Source organism: Marmota monax, unplaced genomic scaffold (genome assembly GCF_021218885.2).
Source record: "Marmota monax isolate L192 unplaced genomic scaffold, Marmota_monax_Labrador192_F-V1.1 WCK01_AAM20220418_F8-fsc00056, whole genome shotgun sequence".
Lineage (NCBI taxonomy): Eukaryota > Metazoa > Chordata > Mammalia > Rodentia > Sciuridae > Marmota > Marmota monax.
The window spans coordinates 130,019-153,130 of NW_026695212.1; the positions used below are offsets into that span (position 1 = coordinate 130,019).

Consider the following 23,112-nt stretch of genomic DNA (forward strand, 5'->3'; position numbering starts at 1 on the left):
AGATATTATTTGATGAAACTTATTTTAGGAATTCTTAATTCTTTATTACATGAGATACTTATATATCTATTAAAATGAGTTAAGTTAGCCAAAATAAACTAGTGTGATTGGAACTAGATAGTAAAGGAATGGTAGGATTTAGATTTAAAAAGGCAAACCAGGCGTGGTATCGCACACCTGTAATCCCAGTGTCTTGGGAGGCTAAAGCAGGAGGATCTCAAGTTCAAAGCCAGCCTGAGCAATTTAGCAAGGACCTAGCAACTCAGTGAGACCCTGTCTCTAAATAAAATACAACAAAAGGGCTCAGTGGTTAAGTGCCCCTGAGTTCAATCCCCAGTACCCCACCCCACCAAAAAAAAAACAAAAAAAAAAAACAGATTATAAAAGGCAAATTCATGGAGATCAAAAGATAAAAATTTTACAAGAAATCATAATCAATGAGAGAAAAACAGGAGCTTTGGTGTTTAATAATTGTTGTTATCCTTGAAGAATACAATTTCAAGAGGGGCAGATGTGACTTTTAAGGAAGACTTAGAGGGAACAAATGTTGAAAACATGAATATACTGAGTAGTACTGAGATAATTTCTTATAAGAGTGGATTCACATCTCTCCATTTTAGGATTCAGTTTTATAAAGTGAAATGACAAATATGAAATGAAAATGAAAGCTTTATAAAAATATTCAAGTAATCTGCAAGGCCCTGGGTTCAATTCCCTAGCACAAAAAAGGGGGGGAAATTGAAGTATATATTATATTATAAATGTATTAAATACAGACTTTATAAAAACATTTTTAGATGGAGGTTATTAAAAGTTCATTAGTCAGTTGTGACTTCTATAAAAAGTATTATAAGTGTGATAAATATGCAGATATCAATATAAGTTAATTTTCTACATTGTTAAGAAAATAGATTTAACAATGTCATCTGTTTTGAGTGAGTTAAATGTAGGGATTTCTATTGTAGAGATTACTTTAAAGTGACCAACATCTTGGTTTTGGTCTTCATTTCAGGAATTTGCACTAATGTGTTATGGATGTAATTTATTGTAAGGTTTGTAAATTCTTTCTTAGAAGGTGAGGCTAATAAGTATGAAGCAAAGCATATTACCCAGCTCAGTGTAACAATAGAAGTATTAAAGTAGCTATTTTTCATTGAGTGTTTTCTGTATGCTCACCACTGACTTAATTCATTTAATCACTTTAAACAATTTTATGAGCTTCAGTGTTAGCCTTCTCTTCTTACAAATGAAAACATGAAAATAGAGAGCTTAAGTAACTTGCCTGAGATCATTTATTTAGTAAACAGTAGAGTTTGGATTTGAATTTATCTATTTCTCAACCCAAAGCTTTACTCTTGCTAGTGACTCTTAACTTTGGGTGTTTTCAAAGTCACCTATGGCATTTTTAAAAAGTAAAAATGCCAACTACATTCTAGGGTTCTTGAGTAAACTTGTTTAGGTGTGAATCCTAGGCATCTTTGTGTTCTTTTAAATGCTATACAGGATTCCTGTGTATATTCTGGCTAAAATAAGGAGAAAGGGGAAGAAGTAATACTAGACATCATTTGAGAGGGATTTCTTATGTGTCGTGTACTTTGTGATATGAGGTAGTTTCTATACTATTATTATCTCCATGTTACTGATTAAAAAGTTCAGTAGAGATAGCAATTTACCTAAGGTTACATAGCTGTCAAGTGGCAGAATCAAGATGAAATCCCAGACAGTTAAAACTTCATAGATGTCAGTCACAACCACAATACCATATTTTCTCTAGAATCATTAATTTTTCTGCCATCAAAATTTGTATACACCTCCACATTAGCACAGGCAGGAAGGGTCTTAAAACCTTAATGTACTTAATTCACTGATTTCTACTAAGAAAGATACTATTAAGCATTTCCGTATTGGATATTGTCAGTACTATAAAAATGTTAGAAATATATAATAAAAAAATCTTTAAATTTGTAGATGTTTAAATGAAGTACTCTTATTGTTAGCCATTCTCTAGGTTAAGTATAACTTTTGGACTTTCCCCTTTCCCTGTAAAAGCGGTTTCAATCAAATAATCTAATTAGGATCTATTCTGAATAGTTAAGACTATCTTGACAGAAAGGCTTGTTTTGTGACAATAGGTTTTGTTATATTTATTAAGTAACTTTATATATGCTAATTAATGATACTCATGCTCTTTAGAGTATTCTGTTTTTATTTACAGTTCATGTACTCAGAATTCTCCTTATAATATTAAAATGCAATATGTTTTCTCCCTAGGAACCATCTCTGTTTGCTGTTGCCAAATTGTTAGAAACTGGTCTAGTTAACATGCACCGAATAGAAATTTTATGGAGACCTCTCACTGGTCATCTACTTGAGGTAAACTCTTTCTTAAATATTATATTTTATTTTTTTATTAATAAAGACATCCACATTGAGCCAGTAGTTCCAGATAACCAAAGTATTAACTTTCCTTGCCCCTTTCCTGTGCATTTACATCTGTGTATTTTATCAAGGACTAATGTTGTGTAGTGATTGGTTTGGTGAGGGAGTAGATTGCTTTTATTGGCTGAAAATGGGTGAAATTTTTAAATTGATAAATATCAGAGAAATCAGCCGTCAGCTTATTATACAGTCTCATGATCCATTAGGCCAGTTGGAGCTGAGAGTTAGTAGTAAACACTGTTCATTTACAGATTTTTGCTACAATTATGAGATAACCTATTAGGGGAAAATCTATTTGGTATTTTTAACCATAGATAGTGCCAGGGGATTTTATCGAATTTACATTATCTTGCATTCAGTTTGAGGGTACTCTTAATAATTAGTTGCTGCTTAATAGCCAGCTTCTTGTGTTAGTACATGTGTCTATATACAATTCAGGTTTGTGTTATTGAGGTCATTTGATATTATTTTAGAAACCTGAGAAAGTTATTATTAGAAAAACTGACATACAGAAGGTTTTCTCTTTATTTTTTCAGAATTATTTTTAAGAATAAGTAAAGGATATGAGCTGATTTCTTCATGATTGGATCATCTCATCAAATGGGAACAGATAAAATTTTTAAAATGTATCACAGTCTTTGATTGTGAACTTAATTAAGAACTTAGCATTGGGATTAGAGATGTAGTTCAGTATTAGAGAACTTGCAGGGACCTGGGTATAATCTCCAGCACTGAAAAGAAAAAAAGAAAGAAAACCTTAGTATTTCAGCTTGCCGCTTTTGTTCGCTCATGATGATGTGTCCTTTACTATTATGAAATCCTTTCTTTTCTGTGACTTGTTTTAGTTTCAGCTTTTTTCTTTTGTCTTCTCTTTGTTGCTTCCTCTTGCCCTCATTCAGAAGGTAAGCTTACTGACATTTTTGATGTAAGTTTTCTTCCAATCCTTACTTGATGTAATTTTTAAAAGGTGGAAAGAAAATGTAATATTTTAATTTTTCTTTGCTCAACTGATTCATAGTTATGTACACAAATTAAATATTTGATTTTTCAACATATGTACCTTCAGGTCTGCCAGCATCCAAACTCTCGAATGAGAGAATGGGGAGCAGAAGCTTTAACTTCACTTATTAAAGCAGGATTAACATTTAACCATGAGCCTCCACTTTCACAGAACCAGGTAAAAAAGAATACTTAATATGAAATTATCCTTTTCTATATGTAGTTTTTCAAGTAGATAATATTCTAATAGAGGGTTTTTAGAAATGTTTTATTTTATATTTAGGCTATTGATGTCTTATTAAAGGTAAGAGATTCTTGGTCTTCATGAAAAAATTTTAAACACTTCATGAATGACACTGAATTAAGTTAATAAATTACATAGATTGGTCTTCTAGTTTACAGGTTTTACTCTTCATGAAGTGCTAAGGCTTCATTTTAGAGCTTTGACCTTTTTGGTCCTTACATCTCTGACTTTTTCCTTTTGCTATACTATATGGAGAGAAAACAAATGGCAGAAGAAATATGCACAATAAAATAGATTTTCATTTTTAAAATTTTAAGTTATTTTTTACTTTTAGAGTATATTTAAAATATTCATCATTTTGATACTCTTTATCATTCACATATATCTTACACAGTTGTTTCAGTCAGCTTTTTTGCTGCTGTGACTAAAGGCCTGACCAGCACAATTGTAGAGGAGGAAAGGTTATTCAGGGGCTCACAGTTTCAGAGGTCTCCATACATAGACAGCAGGCTCCATTTCTTGGGGCTTGAGGTGAAGCTGAACATCATGGCAGAGTGTGTGGTAAAGGGGAGCAGTTCACATGGTGATCAGGAAACAGAGAAAGAGGTCTCCTATTGTCATATACAAATATATACCCCAAAGCCATATCCCCAATGAAGCACTTCCTCCAGCAACATCCCACCTGCCTCCAGTTTCCACCCGGTTAATCCCATCAGGGATTAATTAACTGATTAAATTGACGTACAACCCAATCACTTCTCCTTCAAACCTTCTTGCGTTGTCTCACACATGAGCTTTTGGGGGATACCACGTCTGAACCATAGCAACAGTTTTTAAAAGTCCACCAAAGTTTTACTGCTTCAGGACTGAGTAGGAATGAAGCATTTAATAAATATTCTCATTGCCCCCACATCTATTGTATTCCAGTTCTACAAATTTACTCAACATGTAATTATTCAGCGTAGCTCTTGGAACAGAGTAGTCAACAAGACAGAAAAGATACATATTCTTTTACATCTTACATGTTAGCGATTTTATATATTTTTCTACATTTTGAATTTTTTTAAAAAAATAGTTGTGTAACTACTCCAGTATTTTCAATGTTCACCTTAATACTTGATGTATAGTTAGAGCTTAATAAATTATTTGTTCAGTCAGTAACCAAATAAAGAACTCTTAAAGAAAAGAAAAACATGAAAAAAAAAAAATGAAGCAAGTGCTTTCAGATACTGAAGAGGATAGAGTCAAGTGTTCTTGTTTACTCTGCAACAAATTTCATGGTTTTATGTCATCTTTGTTAGAATTTGCCATACTTATTCATTTTCTAAACATTTTATTCCTTTTATTCCATCACACTTAGGAATTTTAAATTTGAATACATGTAGTAGTATAATAATAAAGAATATTAAAGGTGATTTTAGTAATTGGTAATTGTTTTCTACTCTTCAAATACTGCTAGAGATATATGTTCTTTAATGAAATTGATTTTTATATGGTTCTATATTTATTATCTTTCAAAGTAAGATACCTACCCTTTTATCTTGAAATATAACATCTTAAAAACTTGGCTTTTTTTCCTCATTAAAAATATAAATGACAAATCTCTAATGAATACTGTTAGAGAAGTCATATTCAATGTTTATTTTAGTAGAAAAAAATTCTGCTTACCTTGGTAGTCTAGAGTGATGGTGAATTTAACAAGCAGTGAAAGCAACAAGCTGGGTGCTGTGGTGCATGCCTATATAGATCCAACACTCAGGAGGCTAAGGTGGAAGTATCAATTGATCCCAGAAGTTCAAGACCAGCCTGGGCAACAAGTCAGATGTTGTCTTAAAAGAAAAGAAAAAATAAATAAAGATAAGAAAAAGGGAACAACAAAGAATTCCTCTCTTTTTAAATTTCTCTTCCTAAAGAGTTTCTTGTCTGCTTTTCAGAGACTGCAATTGCTTTTATTGAATCCATTAAAGGAGATGTCCAATATTAACCATCCAGATATACGACTGAAGCAATTAGAATGTGTGTTGCAGATTCTGCAGAGTCAGGGAGACAGTCTAGGACCTGGTTGGCCATTGGTTCTTGGAGTCATGGGAGCAATCAGAAATGATCAAGGGTAAGTTTTTGAAATTAATATCCCCAAAATAATACAAGTAGAAGGGGAATCCATCCTAAAAATCATGCAGTATAGTAATTTTTTATGCATGTCCTTTCTGTATAAATCCAAGACCCATAATAGTTTTTCTTAAACTACCCCCAAGTGGCTATAGGGAATTTTTAGGTATTATTACCATTGTTTTAAAAGGATGGGAATATTGCTGTTTGACCTTTATATTAGAATACAAGGTTCTTATTTACAATAAGATAAACAAACCAATTTAAAAATTTTTATAATACACCCAAAGATTAGACTTTTTATAAGATTTGGATTTGTTAAAACAAATATTTGATAAGATACAAAATAACCTTTAGGAGTGTGACTTCACTGTGTGTATGAGGAAATCTAAGAAATTGCTTTCAAATAACTTGCATTTATTTATTAAACACTTATTCTGTGTATTTCAGATATTGTGCTTACTAGTTATTCTGAGTATACAGATAAATAGCTCCTGCTTTAAAATAGAATCCAAGGAAGTAAGTAATTTGTTATGCCATGAAATTATTAAGGCTCTAGGTGGAAGGGGACAAAGCAAAAATTATAAAAAGATGCAGATGTCATAGATACCACCATGACAGCAGCAAGAGGTTAAGGTGGGAAACAAGAAAGTCTACAAATGCTCTCTAAGAATAAGAGGAGATGGATTTGAGTTAACCAATTAACTCTAGGTATATGGAGGCATGAAAATCAGGCATGATTCTCAAATTTCTGACTTAGGCAATTAGTTTAGTGGATGATGGTATCATTAACTATATAGGGAATACAGAAAGAAGAGCAAATTTGAAGTCGATGTATGATCTTATTTAATTTAGGATTTAATTTAGGGTAGAACTCCAGTGGAGAGATTTAGCAGACACTGGATAGATATATTTGTATATAATTCTGCAATAGGACTCATAGTATCTTATTTTATAATAAGTATAGGAGTTTTAGCTGATTGAGATACTTGAAAATATTAAGAAAAACTAAATGTTCTTAAACGTTCATAGTAGTAAATTTTCTTTTTTTTTAAATATTTATTTTTTTGGTTAGACACGATACCTTAATTTTGTTGATTTATTTTTATGTGATGTTGAGGATCGAACACAGGGCCTTGCACATGCTAAGCGAGTGCTCTACCACTGAACCATAACCCCAGCCCAGTAAATTTTCTTAAATGCTATAAAATATTGAGGTAATTAGGCATAATGGTGCACACCTGTAACCCCAGCAACTAGGAAGACTGAGGCAGAGGGTAATAGGTTCCAGACCAGCCTGTACAACTAAGTGAGACCCTATCAAAATAAAAAATAAAAAGGGCTGGGGATGCAGTTCAGTGTTAGTGTGCTTCTGGGCTTAATCCCAAGTACTACACCTCCCTCCCCCCAAATAAAAGAGGCAAAGGGAGATCAGCTTAGATCAAGTTGAAGTTATTTTTCTCAGTGTATATAATAGGACATTATAAAAGTGAAATGAATTAATATGTGGAAAATGTTTAAAAAGTACATGACATACTAATAAAAGGTAGTTATTATAACCATCCTTTTCATTATTTACCATCAGAATTTTTCTTCAAAACCAAATTCTTTTTATTTTTTTATTTGAAATTCAAAATTCACTCTTCTTACAGTTTACATTCATAGAATGTTATATTCCTTTGAAGATTTAAAGAAGATAATTGAATATTTATAAATTTGCTCATTTATTGAGCAAATTATGGTTATTAACATGTGCACGGCATTGTGTAAGATATTGGGGATACAATGGAGAGAAAAGTAGCTATGTCAATTTACCATTCTTATTCATTGTCCAAATTTTCTTTTGGTTACTTGATGTAAAGTACAAATAGAAATAATACATTGCTAATACTCATTTTCATATCCTTTTTCTTAATCTGCTAATTTTATTTCTTACTATCTCTGAGGTTCTTTATTATTAGTTGTATATTTTAAAGAAAGTATATCATTTTTACACTTATAAATATTGAAGTACTATATGATCTATATTAGGGAGGGTTTTCTTGTTAAAATTGTAAAATAAAATTTTGCTTGTTCAAATTATTGTAAGGTATATGCTTTTACACATTTCTTTTAAATGCATCAATATACATTTCTTTTGTGTTTTCAGAGAATCCTTGATACGAACTGCATTCCAGTGTCTTCAATTAGTTGTGACAGATTTTCTACCAACAATGCCTTGTACTTGCTTACAGATAGTTGTAGATGTTGCAGGTAGCTTTGGACTTCATAACCAAGAATTAAATATTAGTTTAACTTCAATAGGTTTATTGGTAAGTATCATTGCCTTTCTTACGATAGTATAACTTAGAAATTACTATTATACAGTTGGAAGTGAATGCCAAACAAGTATGGTTTTAGCTCTAAGAAAATTATTTGAATGACTGGAATATCAAATATATCTTCCATGAAGAATTAAATAACATAAGAAATAATTCATAATAGCAGAATATTTGGAGAACTTTTGATATATTGAAGATTGACTTTTATAAGGTTTGTTGTGAGATGATGTAGTAAACAAATTATATATACATAAGGAAAACCATTAGTTAATTTTAATGTGAAAGTTTACTGATTTTAAATATACTTTAATAACATTTTCTTGGACTATTCATTTGTAAGTAAAGCTTCAATAGAATTCTGTACCATTTACATAGTCCTGTCTAGGAGACAAGAAATCATATGAGAAGACCCTGGGCTCTGGGGGATATATATAAAATATGAATTATATTTGACTCTTATTCTTGAGTTATAGACCTCTGAGCCTCATTTTACACATTTTGAAAAAAGAAATAACAAAATCTAAGTTAGGATATTGTCAACATTATATGAAGTCAACATGAAAGGAGCTATATATTTAAGACAATTGTTTAGAGTTTTAAAAATACATATTATAATGCAAACGGTTTATAAAGTTGAACTTAAATTTCCCTCACAAGCCAGGCAAGGTGGCACATGCTGTAATCCCAGTGGCTCAAGAGGCTAAGACAGGAGGATAGTGAGTTCAAAGCCCTCAGCAACTTAGTGAAGCCCTGTCTCAAAATTGAAAATAAAAAACAGGTTGGGGATGTGGCTCAGTGGCTGGGCATTCCTGAGTTCAGTCCCTGGTACCTCAAATAAATAGATAAATAAATAATTCCCTCACAAGCTAGATAAGTTAGTAGTTTACTCTTAAAAATATAATTATGTGGGGCTGGGATTATGGCTCAGCGGTAGAATGTTTGCCTAGCATGTGTGAAGTGCTGGGTTCCGTCTTCAGCACCACATAAAAATAAATAAAATAAAAGTATTGTGTCCAACTACAACTAAAAAAATATTAAAAATATAATTATGTAAAAAAAAAAGCATGTTATATATAAAATTGCTTCCCACAAGTGGTTGGTTAGTTCATTGTTATTTACTGCAGGTGTCACGTCTTTTATTTTACATTTATGTTTACAGTATTGGATCCCCTACATTTTTATCAATGGCATAAATTATCATTAATTCTCTTATTATATTTTGGTTGAGAATAAAGTTATAGGCATGCTTGAAGATAGTAATTGTTCTTTTTTTGTATGTAAAATTATAAATAAAAACTGGGCATGGTGTCATATACTTATAATCCCAACTACTTGGGAGGCTGAAGAAGGATTGCAAGTTTGAAGCCAGCGTCTGCAATTTAGGGAGACCTGTCCCAACAAACCAAAAAGGTTTAGGGATGTAGTTCATTGGTAGAGTACCACTGGGTTCAATCCCCAGTACTGCAAGTAAAGGAAGAGAGAGAGGAAGGAAGGAAGGAAGGAAGGAAGGAAGGAAGGAAGGGAGGGAGGGAGGGAGGGAGGGAGGGAGGGAGGGAAGGAAGACTATACAGTTATTGTGTAATGATATTAAGGCATTGTTAGTAATTTAACTATGATAGTAATGGTATTATTGGTTATGTTTTAGCAATTGTTTTATCAAGGTGTATATTAATACATTGAAGTACCTTATATTCTCCTTGTTTTCTGCATGTACTTTAACTTTTTCACAATAAAACGTTTAAAAAAAAAAAGGTCAGGGGAGCAGGATAGTGCTAGAGAAGATGGATTGTTCTCCTGGAATCCGAAACATGATAGAGGAAGTAAAGATGTTTCCATTGAATTTATTCTATGAGAAAGGAGATTTATGAAGTAATTTTTTAAATGTTTTACTATGAAAAGTGAAACAACCACATTACTTATTAACTTATGTGTTTAAAACAAAATCTGTGAATAAAGTGATATTTTTCTGCTTTTTTCCTTAGTGGAATATTTCAGATTATTTTTTCCAAAGAGGAGAAATTATTGAAAAAGAATTAAATAAAGAAGAGGCAGCACAGCAAAAGCAGGCAGAAGAGAAAGGAGTGATTTTAAATCGGCCATTCCACCCTGCGCCACCATTTGATTGCTTATGGTTATGTCTTTATGCAAAATTGGGTGAATTGTGTGTGGACCCCCGTCCTGCTGTCAGAAAGAGTGCAGGGCAGACTCTGTTTTCTACAATTGGTGCACATGGAACTTTATTACAGCATTCAACCTGGCACACCGTTATTTGGAAGGTACTATAAAGTAGCTTGGGCTTTCAGCTTTTAGTTGAGACATGCTTTTATAGTGTATTTGTTTTTTTCAGTTAAACTTGTTTCTTTTTATTTTTTAAAGAGTTTCCATGCATTTGTATATTTGACAAGACAAAAAAAAATGTCGTATTTTAAAATTATACCTCCCACAGAAAAAGTTAAATATTAAAAGTTCCATTTCTGTTGTTCATCTCTTATTTTTTGTCTCATGTTCTATCTGTGCTTTTCTTTTTTTTCACTCCTTTGTTTTCCAAAAGGTAAAACAAGGATTTGTGAAACCAACAATACCTTATAATAGAGTTGAAACCTTATAATAGACCCCAAAATATTTTCTTAAAAATTAATAATATATTTTCTCTAGTTAAAAAGAATTAAAACCATCTTTCCATCCTTATTGTTTAAATTTTTATTTATTAAAAATAATTAAAAATTAAAGTTAAAAATAATTTAACTGAAAAGTAAAAATTTTATGTTAATGGTAAAAGCCCTGTTTGCTTCTGTCTTCTGTTTCACCTCTGTCTCTTGGCTCCTCCTCAGATCCCAAACATGCTTAAGTCCCTCTTTTCTTTTTTTAACCTTAGTTTTATTTATTTATTTTTCTGTGGTACTGAGGATCAAATCCAGTGCCTCACACATGCTAGGGAAGTGTTCTACCACTAAACTACAACCTTAGCCCAAAGTCCCTCTTTTTTTTTTAATGAACATTTTTTCTAATTCTTGTTTTGCTTTTAAATAGCTTCTGCTTCTTTTTTTCCTCCCCAGATACATTCTACCTCTCTGAGTGCTATTCCCAGCCCTTTTTAGGTTTTGTTTTCAGGGAGTTTTACTAAATTATCCATGCTGGTCTCAAACTTGTAAACCTTCCGCCTCATCCTCCCAATCAGATAGTCCCAGCTAAGTAGCTTCATTTTTAATATTTTTGTTGCCTAAGTTGCAATGATTTTTTTCTTCCTCACTTCCCCATTCCCTTGTTCCTTGTAATTTGATTTCCAAATTATTCTACTTCAGGGTAAGGTCTCTTAAACATTAGAGTGCGATAGAGTCATTTAGCGGATTTGTTTAAGGTTTCTAGCTCCACCCTAGAATTGACCTCCATTATTTCAGACTTTTTGGCCTGGAGTGGAAAATTCAGGAAAATTCACATTTCAGTTAAGCTTCTGGGTGACGCTGATGCTGCTGGTTCCAAAACCATACTTTGAGAACCACAGAAATCATTCATAGACTATAGATGGTCTTCTGTTTCCCAAGTCCTTTGGCCTATACCCAGTGCTAGTCCTATTTATTTTTTGTTAGCATTTAATGTTATTATCTTCTTGAAATTTTCTTTTTTTATCTTTTGTTTCACAGCATGTATATATTTCTCTATTTATTTTTAATTTTGTTTTTCATTGTGCTTATTCCTAAGTGCAAATATTCCCCAAATTATAATTAATTCTTGCTTGTTGATTTCTTTCTTTCTTTTTTTTCTTTCTAGCACCCTTAGCTAGTCCTAGAGCTTCAGTTGTAATCTCAATTTGGATATCTTCCATAAATATATTTTTTGCCTGGAACCCTCTCCTTAACCTTTGTTGTTTTTGTTGTTGTTGTTGTTTTAACATTATCTCCATGGATGTCCCATTGATAACAAGTCTTACATGATGTTCTGTTTAGTTTATTTTAATGTTTTATATTTCATGACCTTAAATATGACTTGAAAATACATGGTTACTTTAATTGGTCAGTTTCATCTAATATGGGGATTAATAAGACTGTCAGAGGGCTGGGGATATAGCTCAGTTGGTACAGTGCTTGCCTCGCATACAGGAGGCTCTGGGTTCACCCCCCAATACCACCAAAAAAAAAAAAAAAAAAAGAATAAGACTGTAAGGTATAAATATTTTTTATACAGCTTCTGGTTTTCTACACTGTTACTTAAGTATCAATATTTTTGTATGACATTTTTATAAATATTTAGGTTCTCTTTCATCTACTGGACCGAGTTCGAGAGTCTTCTACAACTGCAGACAAAGAAAAGATTGAATCTGGAGGTGGCAATATTCTCATTCATCATTCAAGAGATACAGCAGAGAAGCAGTGGGCTGAGACATGGGTATTAACATTGGCTGGAGTAGCAAGAATTTTCAATACCAGAAGATATTTACTGCAACCATTAGGTGTATATATATATTTTTTTATTTTCTTTTCTGGTTATACTAGTAATTTATATTAAAGGCAATTTGGAATATATAGAAGATTCTTTTAGAACTCATAGATACTACCACCCAAGCACAATCAATCTTAATTTGCGGTCTTTGTGTTTATGTGTGTACACATGCACATTTTCATTCATTTCATTGAGAAAAAAAATTTTTTTCTTGGTTCTGGGAATTAAACCCAAGGATACTCTACCACTGGGCTACATCCCAAGCCTTTTACCTTTTATATTTGACACAGGGTTTCATTAAGTTACCATGGCTAACTTCAAATTTATGATCCTCCTACCTCAGCCTCTTGAGTCTCTGGGATTATAGGCAGGTGCTACTGAGCCTGGCCAAGAAAATATTTAATATGTATCTACCAGGGGCTAGTCTTTAGAAATATAATGATGAGCAAAATACACACTGTCCTTGCTGTCCTGGGAATGAGGGAGGCACCATAACTATATCAGGCAATGCAAAAATCACTATAATAATAGATGCTACCAAGGAATGTTGTGCATTATGAACTTAGAATAGGTATTTGACTTAGCCAGTGAGATTTAGATAGATTTCCCTGAAAAAGCACTATATTACCCGAGATCTGAAGGTTAAATAGGAGTTAATGAGACATGAAGTGAAGAGAGGCTTATAGGAAGAGAAAAATTGAGGAGAGAGAATGGTGATGACCCTATCATGTTTGAAGGTTTGGAATGAAGAGAGAGAAAAGTGTGATTCCCAATGGGGTTATAGAGGTAGGGAGAGGCTAGACTGTGTAAAATGTGCTCAGAAGTTAGGACTAAATCCTAAAAACAAGGAAAAAATCCACTGCAAGGTTTTAATCGATGAGCAGATATGTAGTGACATGCACATATGCGTAGTTCAGAAAAGACTACCTTGAATAATGTGTATAGAATGAAATGGAGCAAAGAAGGATGATGGGATACTGTTTGTCTGGTTAGGAAGCTTTTGGTGATACAGATCAGTGGTTCTCAGACAAGACCAATTTTTTGCTCCATAGTACATTTGGCAATTCTGGAAATAATTTTGGTTATTAGAACTGGGAAGAAATGGGTGCTACTGCCATCTGATAGGGGCAAGGGATAATGATACATAGCCTATAATGCACAAGGTTACCCTGCACAAGAAAAATTTTTTAACTAAAAATGTCAGGGATACTGAGATTGAGAAATGCAGGAGGTAGTAGAGAAAAATGAACAGAGATACTTTTGTACATAGTTGTGACCATACTATTTTATTTCCTTTAGTATTTAGGTACAGTTATATACATATATTTTATTTCATTTATTATTTTATGATTAACTTTTTAACCTCCTATGTTAAAAGATAAACAGTATACTTACTCTTCCCAAAGTTATTTTTCTTTTAAACATGATGTCATTTTTTTAAATACCTTTATTTATTTATTTTTATATGGTGCTGTGGGTCGAACCCAGTGCCTCAAACATGCTAGGCAAGGGCTCTAACAATGGGCCACAACCCCAGCCCCAAAGTTATTTATTTATTTAAAGGAGAAGCACAGAGAACTCCTGTCCCAGAGGCTGTGATTCTGCCCATCAAGGGGAGCAGGAGGCTTTTTTTTTTTTTTTTGAGAGAGAGAGAGAACTTTAATATTTATTTTTTAGTTTTCGGCGGACACAACATCTTTGTTTGTATGTGGTGCTGAGGATCGAACCCGGGCCGCACGCATGCCAGGCAAGCACGCTACCGCTTGAGCCACATCCCCAGCCCCCCAAAGTTATTTTTTAAATCCTTTATAAGCACTTCTTTTTTCAGAAGCAAATAATTTATAGTATCTGTTCCATCTTGCACTTTGGGGCTTCAAATATATTTTTTAAATCTTATTTTTTTTCTTTTCATTGTGAAATTTAGAAATAGTGAAATGTACAAATATTGTGTATTTGCTTTGTCTTGATTAGCCATCACTTCTAACATCTCTATATTTTTTAGAGAGAGAGAGAGGGAGAGAATTTTTTAATATTTTTTTAGTTTTCGGTGGACACAATATCTTTATTTTATTTTTATGTGGTGCTGAGGATCGAACCCAGCACCCCACGCATGCCAGGCGAGCACGTTACCGCTTGAGCCACATCCCCAGCCCAGTATATTTACTGTATTGTAAAAGCTAAGAACCAATAAGTATAGATTTAGGCTTTTTAAAAATGAAGATATAACATAGTTCATGTGGCTTTCATAATTTCTTATAATGTGAAGACTAGGAAATTTTATTATTATTTTCTGGCATAGTTTACATTTTTGACATAAGCATGTACAATATATAATTATATCTAGTCTTATAGAAAAGGGACTTCTTTTATATTTCATAAGATGTTGTCTGTGATTTCACTAGCCTGGGGCTGTGGCAGCCATAGATGTCTTGGATCAAATTATAAGACCCAAAATGCAAAGGGCCAACAGATTCTTTGAGAAGAGAGAGCAAAAACTCAGTAAAATATTAAAAACACTATGGTGATTAAAGGGGGGAAATGAAAAGGCAACAGTGATGCAAATACTTAGAGAGATGCATGCACTGAAAAACTTGAGGTGTTCTATATAAAAAGAAAAATATTGGTATCATAGAATGAATTTGGAAGTATTCCCTCTTTTTCTATTTCATGAAATAATTTGAGGAGTACTGCTATTCTTCTTTAAAGGCCTTGTAGGCTTCAGTTGTGCATCCATCCAGTCCTGGGTTTTTTGTGGTCAATAGGCTTCTGGTAGCATCTTCTATTTCATTGCTTGAAATTGATCTCTTTAAATTGTGTATATCATCTTGATTCAGTTTGGGCAACTCATATGACTCTAGAAATTTGTCAGTGTCTTTAATATTTTCTATTTTATAAGAGTACAATTTTTCAAAATAATTATCTTCTATATTTCTGTAGTGTCCGTTGTGATATTTCCTTTTTTATCATGGATATTAGTAATTTTGAGCATCAGATATCACTGAAATTCTTTTCAAAGAAGTCAGATGGTTTTTTATTCATGTTTGGATCCCATAATAAAAAGCAGCCAAAAAACCTAGTTGTATGTGACTACCATGTGCTGGCTATGGTTGAATTAGGTATTGAGTAGTTTGTGTCTCTAAAAAATATTAATAACTGCAAATGTTCCAAGGGAACAAAACTCATGTCAATATTTTCTGGTGATGCTTTTGATACATCAGAAGACTAACAAGTCTTCTTATTGATACCTCCTTGACTAAGAAGATGAGCAACCTGGGGGTTGAAAAGTTCAGCTTTTCCTTCTCAGTTCTTTGTTGTTCTCTGAGCAACAGTTCTTCTTGTTCCTCTTTACTTCTTTTTTTATAGCCTCAAGGTCTCCTTTTGATGCTCAGCAGTATATTCCTAAGTTTCAGTTATTTATAATTTATTTCATTTGAAATTTTCTTGTACCATTCATATAAACTTAGACTTATTACTCTAAATTAACCTTTTAAAATTTTTTTATATACTTTGCCCTCGATTATTGTTGGAAAGTTGGTGACATGTAAATTAAATCATATTCTTTGCACTTTAAATTTAAACAAAAAAGTATTATCTGTGCCTAAATGGCGCAACATTTTAAATCTGAGTTTAGGTTCCACTTTAGTTGGCAAATGTAATGATCTTATTTTGTAACTGGGATGATAACACAGAAGTATTTCATTAAGCTATTTAATAGTTTTAAGATACAATTTGTCAAAACACTTTACTATTTCACTTAAGTATCTGTTTTTTATTTCATATAAATTTTATCTTAATTCTTAATCCTGTCTAAAGTAGGCAGAAAAGTACCTATTATTTCATACTTTCAGCATTCCTATTTACTGAATGCTTCCTCAAACATTTCTTTAAAAAAAAAAAGTAAGTATTTGGATGATTTATGTACACACACACACACACACAGTCATTTAACCCAGTCACTCCCTCTCTCTCTTTTTTTTTTAGTTGTACATAGCAGTAGAATGTATTTTGACATATCATACAATCACACATACATGGAGTATAACTTCCCGTTCTTGTGGTTGTACATGATGTGGTGTTACACTGGTGTGTTCATATATGAACATAGGAAAGTTATATCCAATTTATTCTACTGTCTTTCCCATTCCCATCCTCCATCCTTTCCCCCCATTACCTCCTGTCCAATCTGGTGAACTGTAGTCCTCCTTCCCCCTTATTAGGAGTCAGTATTGGCAAATCAAAGAGAACATTTTGCTTTTAGTTTTGGGGGATTGGCTTATTTCACTTAGCATGGTATACTCTAGTTCTATCCGTTTACTGGCAGATGCCATAATTGGTTGAGTAATATTCCATTGTTTATATATACCACATTTTCTTTATCCATTTATCTTTTACAGGGCACCTAGGTTGGTTTCATAGTTTAGCTATTGTGAACTGAGCTGCTGTAGACATTAATATGGCCGTGTCACTATAGTAAGTCCTTTGGGTATATGCCGCGGAATGGGATAAATGGGCCTAATGACCTCCATACTGCTTTCCAGAGTGGTTGCACCAATTTGCACTCCCACCAGCAATGTATGAGTGTACCTTTTCCCCCCACATCCTTGTCAACATTTATTATTACTTGTATTCTTGATTCTGACTGTAGTGAGATGAAATCTCAGTGTAGTTTTAATTTGTATTTCTCTAATTGCTAGAGATGTTGAACATTTTTCATATATTTGTTGACCATTTGTATTTCTTCTTCTGTGAAGTAACTGTTATATTCCTTTGCCCATTTATTGATTTTTTTTTTTTTTTTTTTTTTGGTGTTAAGTTTTTTGAGTTTTTTTTGTATATCCTGGAGATGAATGCTCTATCTGAGGTGCAAGTGGCAAGGATTTTTCTCCCATTCTGTGGGCTCTTTGTTCATGTTCTTGATTGTTTCCTGTGCTGTGAAGAAGCTTTTTAGTTTGATTCCATCCCATTTATTGATCCTTGTTTTTACTTCTTGTGCTTTAGGAGTCTTGTTGAGGAATTCAGTTCCTAAGCTGACATGATACATATTTGGGCTTACTTTTTCTTTTAGTAGGGCAGGGTCTCTGGTCTAATGCCTAGATCCTTGATCCACTTACAGTTGAATTTTGTACAGGATGAGAGTAGGGGTCTAACTTCATTTTATTACATATGGATTTCCAGTTTTCCCAGCACCTTTTGTTGAAGAAGATATCTTTTCTCCAATGTATGTGTATAATGCCTTAGTATGAGATACTGTATTACTTGGGTTTGTCTCTGTGTTTTCTATGCTATGCCATTTATCTTCATGTCTGTTTTGGTGCCAATACCATGTCATTTTTGGTACTGTATCTCTGTAATATAATTTAAGGTCTGGTATTGTGATGCATCCTGCTTCACTTTTCTTGCAGAGAATTGCTTTGACTATTCTGGGCCTTTTATTTTTCCAAATGAATTTTCATGACTGCTTTTTCATTTCTATGAAGAACGTCATTGGAACCTTAATAGGAATTGCATTAAATATGTAATGCACTTTTGGCAGTATGGCCATTTTGACAATATTAATTCTTCCTATCCAAGAACATGGGATATCTTTTCATATTCTAAGGTCTTTTTAAATTTCTTTCTTTAGTGTTCTGTAGTTTTCATTGTAGAGGACTTCCATCTCTTTTATTAGACTGATTCCCAAATATTTTATTTTCTTTGAGGATATTGTGAATGGGATAGTTTCCTAATTTCTCTTTCAATTGATTCATTACCGATATATAGGAACTCAGTTGATTTATAGGTGTTCAGTTTATATCCTGCTTCTTTGCTGAATTCATTTATGAATTCTAGAAGTTTTCTGGTAGAGTTTTTCAGATCTTTTAAATACAGAATCATGTTGTCAGCAAATAGCTTTAGTTTGAGTTCTTCTTTTTCTATTTGTATCCCTTTAATTTCTTTCTTCTAATTGCTCTGGCTAGAGTTTCCAGGACTATATTGAATAGAAGTGGTAAAAGAAGGCTTCCCTGTCTTGTTGTAATTTTTAGAAGGAATGTTTTCACTTTTTCTCAAATTAGAATGATGTTGGCCTTAGGTTTTGCATTTATAGATTTTACAATGTTGAGTTATGTTCCTGCTATCTCTAACTTTTCTAGTGTTTTGAAAAGGAATGAATGCTGTATTTTATCAAATGATTTTTTTTACATCTATTGAGATAATCATGTGATTCTTGTTGTTAAGTCTATTGATGTGATGAATTATGTTTATTGATTTCCATACACTGAACCAGCATTGCATCTCGGGGATGAACCACATGTGATTGTGGTATACTATGTTTTAAATATGTTTTTGTATGCAATTTGCCAGTTTTTTATTAAGAATTTTTGCACCTACGTTAATCAGGGACATTGGTCTGAAATTTTCTTTTCTTGATGTGTTTATCTGGTTTTGGTATCAGGGTGATACCTAGCTTTTTTTGAGTTTGAAAGGGCTCCCCGCTTTTCTATTTCATGGAATAATTTGAGGAGGTTTGATGTTTGTTCTTCTTTGAAAGTCTGGTGGAACTTGGCTGAGAATCCCTCTGGTCCTGGGCTTTTCTTTCTTGGTAGGGTTTTGGTGCCATTTTCAATTTCATTGCTTGAAATTGATCTGCTTAAATTTTCTGTGTCTCCCTGATTCAATTTGGGTAGGTCATATATCTTTAGAACTTTGTTCATGTCTTCAAAATTATATATTTTATTAGGGTATAAATTTTCAAAGCAGGTTCTGATCATCATCTGTATTTCAGTAGTGTCCATTTTGATTATTTCCTTCTTCATCACAAATTTTTGTAATTTGAGTTTTCTCTCTCTTTGTTAGCTTGTCTAAGGGTTTATTAATTTTATTGATTTTTTTCAAAGAACCAACTTTTTGTTTTGTGAGTTGTTTTGGATTGTTTCTTTTATTTCAATTTCATTGATTTCAGCTTTGATTTTAATTATTTCCTGACTTCTACTGCTTTGGGTGTTGATTTGTTCTTTTTCTGGGGCTTTGAGATATAATGTTAGGTTATTTATTTGTTTACTTTCTATTATGAATGAGCTCAATACATTGAACTTTTCTCTTATCACTTCCTTCATAGTGTCCTAGATATTTTGATTTGTTGTATTGATATTGTCATTTACATCTAAGAATTTTTAATTTCATCCCTGATTTCTTCTGCTATCTATTTATCATTCAGTAGCATAGTATTTAATCTCCAGGTATTAGAGTAGCTTCCATTTTTTTATTTTATCGCTGATTTCTCATTTCAGTTCATTATGATGTGATAAAATGCAAGGTATTATTTCTATTTTTTTGTATTTGCTAAGAGTTGCTTTGTGCCTATGATATGGTCTGTTTTAGAGAAGGACCATTTGCTCCTGAGAAGAAATTGTATTCAGTCTTGGATGAACAAAATATTCTCTGTGTCTGTTAAGTCTAAAATATTAATTGTATTTTTAGTTCTGTAGCTTTTTTATTTAGTTTTTGTTTGGAGGGTCTATCCTGTGTTAAAGTCACCCAGTTTTATTGTGTGGTGGTCTATTTGCTTATTGAAATTGACAAGGGTTTATTTGAAAGTATGTAGATGCTCCGATGTTTGGGGCATAAAAATTTCTGATTGTTATGTATTAATGATGTATGATTCTCTTAAGTAGTATGAAATGTCCTTCTTTGTCCCTTCTGATAACTTTGGCTTGAAGTCCACTTTATCTGATATGAGGATAGAAACCCCTGCTTGTTTATGAGATCCATCAGAATGATATGTTTTTTCCTATCCTTTTACCTTCAGTCTGTGGATGTCTTTACCTATGAGGTGAGTCTCTTGGAGACAGGATATTGTGGAGTCTTGTTTTTTAATCCATTCTGCCAGTCTATATCTTTTGATTGATGAGTTTAGGCCATGTACATTCAATGTTATTATTGAGATATGATTTTTTTTTTTTTAGTTTTCGATGGACACAATACCTTAATTTTTTAAAATTTATTTTTATATGGTGCTGAAGATCAAACCCAGTGCCCCACACATACTAGGCAAGTGCTCTACCACTGAGTTAGAACCCCAGCGTCTGAGATATGATTTTTATTCCCTGTCATTTTGATTTATTTTTTGGTTTTTAACTTGAATTAGTTTCTCCATCGATTCACTGTTTTTTTAGTGTACTTCCTCCCTTTGCTGGTTTTCACTTTTTTTTTTTTTTTTTCATTTCATCCTCATGGAATATTTTGTTGAGAATGTTCCGTAGTGCTGGCTTTCTGGTTGTAAATTCTTTTAACTTTTGTTTATCATGGAAGGTTTTCATTTCATCAGCAATTCTGAAGCTTAATTTTGCTGGGTATAGTATTCTTGATTGGCATCCATTTTCTTTCAGAGCTTGGTATATATTATTCCAAGACCTCCAAATATATGGGTCTGGGTTGAGAGATCAGCTGAGATCTGGATTGGTTTCTCTCTAAATTTTACATATTGTTTTTCTCTGGCAGCCTTTAAAATTCTATCCTTATTGTATATATTAAGCATTTTCATAATAATGTGCCTTGGTGTGGGTCTGTTATAATTTTGTATATTTGGGGTCCTGTTTGCCTCCTATATTTAACTTTTTTATTTCATTCTTTTGGTTTGGGAAATTTTTTTATATTATTTCGTTGAAAAGAATGTGCATTTATTTCATATTTATCTCCAAGCCTTCATCTATCCCAATAAATCTTAAATTTGGTCTTTTCAGACTATCCTGTACTTATTGAAAGTTCTGTTCATGGTCTCTTAACATCTTTTCTCCATGGTCAACTTTGTTTTCAAGATAATATATTTGTTATCATTGGCTGAAACTTTATCTTCCAAGTGATTTAGTCTTTGGTAATGCTTTCAATTGAATTTTTAATTTGGCTTATTGATTTCTTCATTTTGAGGATTTCTGTTTGTTTTTTATCAGAATCTCTCTTTATTGAAGTGATTCTTCACTTCCTGTATTTTCTCTGATTTTACTCCTTGTACTGTCCTTTACTTTGCAGATCAGTTTAACTATGTACATCCTAAACTCCTTCTCTGGCATTTTTTCCCCTGTGGTGTCAATGGATTTGGTTATTGGAATATATTGGCTTCTTTGGGGCAGTTGTTCCCTGGCTTTTTCATATTGTTTCTGTGTCTACCCATCTAACAGTATGGGTCTTAGGCAGTCAGCTCTGTGGACTTCTAGTGTCCCTGAAAATTTCCAGTACCTTACTGTAGGGGGAGACAGATAATAACAACAATATGCAGTATTAAACCAAATAGTTTCTGTTCTATAATTATAATAGTTATTTATGTCTATAATGAAAATTATCACTACAAACAGAAATGATATGATCAGTTATTACCTACAATAAAAATAGCAAGTTTGCAAAAGGTTTATAATTTCAAGTGATAAACAGGGTGACAATAGACGTGAGGGATATAGGATGTGATGATTATGAGGGAGGAGCAGAGAAGAGAGAAGTGAAAGATTAAAGGAAGAGTGAAAATGATAACAATAGAGATCGGCTTTTAGTGGAAAAGAGAGAAAGAGAATCAAGGGAAACGGATAGCTAAGGGAAAAATGTATACTTAAAGTAAAAATGTTTAAAAAATAAAAATAAAAGAATACAAAACAAAACTAAAATATGCTAAGCAAACATCCTACTCCTCAAAAAACTGATCCACAAAAAATAACTAGCTTCAAAAATGCTAGAAATGAGAAAAAAACAGATTGGAATATGTGTAAATGTCCATGTACCATTAATGTCACAATTAAACAGGGGAAAAAAAAAAGAAAAAAAAATCTCAATGAAAAGTTTAAAAACTCTTCCTGTTGGAGTTCAAAAGATTCTTAGCTGCTCTTCTCAGCAGTTTTGGGTGGGGTCGTCTGGAGTGTTATGCTGCACCCTCTGGATTCCTGGAGAGAGGTAATCCCGAGCAGAACTTTTGGAGGTAGGGTTTAGGCTTAGCTGGGCTCCAGGCTCTTTGCTGAATGCCAGTTCGTCTGGAGATTTTAAATAATCATACCTCCAGAGCCCTGTAATTGTCTGTACATGCTGGAAGACTATACCCCAGGGATCTCCCCTGGGTTCTACTCGTGTGGTAGAGAAGCCAATTCTTAGTCCCCTGTGTCACCTGCAGACCCCATGTTTCCTCGTCTTGGGTCAGTCTCCAAATTCACTCTCTCCTGCCCCTGCTCTTCAAATTCCCAGCCAGGTATGTCTCTCCCAGCCTGTCCATGCAGTCAGATTGAAGCGGGGGAGGTAGAGCCAAGTGGGTTTCTGCAACTAGTTGTCCCCTATGTAAAATTCTCTCCATGTTTGATTTTCTCTTTGTCACGTAAGTACACTCTATCATGCATTTTGTGTTTACTGGGCCTGTATTTTGGGCCAAACTAGGGTTTGCCAGGAATCAGATCCCTCAGCTCTTGGCTCCATGCCGTGACTCAAAATGGTTTCCATGACTCAAAATGGTTTCTTCTCTTATCCTCCACATGCAGCCAGGTGAGATGATAGCTGCATAAGGATATTGTGTAGCATGCCTTTCATTTTAATCAGGCATTGTCCTTGGTCTCT

At 33.1% G+C, this 23,112-nt stretch overlaps 1 protein-coding gene across 3 annotated transcripts in view; it reads left to right on the forward strand.

The window, feature by feature from the left end:
* Mon2 (MON2 homolog, regulator of endosome-to-Golgi trafficking) overlaps nt 1-23,112 on the forward strand; it is a 107,553-nt gene that overhangs the window by 53,161 nt on the left and 31,280 nt on the right. For all 3 annotated transcript variants that reach the window (XM_046430634.2, XM_046430631.2, XM_046430632.2), the window contains exons 20-25: nt 2,272-2,373; nt 3,506-3,616; nt 5,617-5,792; nt 7,941-8,103; nt 10,095-10,388; nt 12,361-12,559. In XM_046430634.2, coding sequence (XP_046286590.1) covers nt 2,272-2,373; nt 3,506-3,616; nt 5,617-5,792; nt 7,941-8,103; nt 10,095-10,388; nt 12,361-12,559 — 1,045 coding nt within the window. The remainder of the gene's footprint in view (nt 1-2,271; nt 2,374-3,505; nt 3,617-5,616; nt 5,793-7,940; nt 8,104-10,094; nt 10,389-12,360; nt 12,560-23,112) is intronic.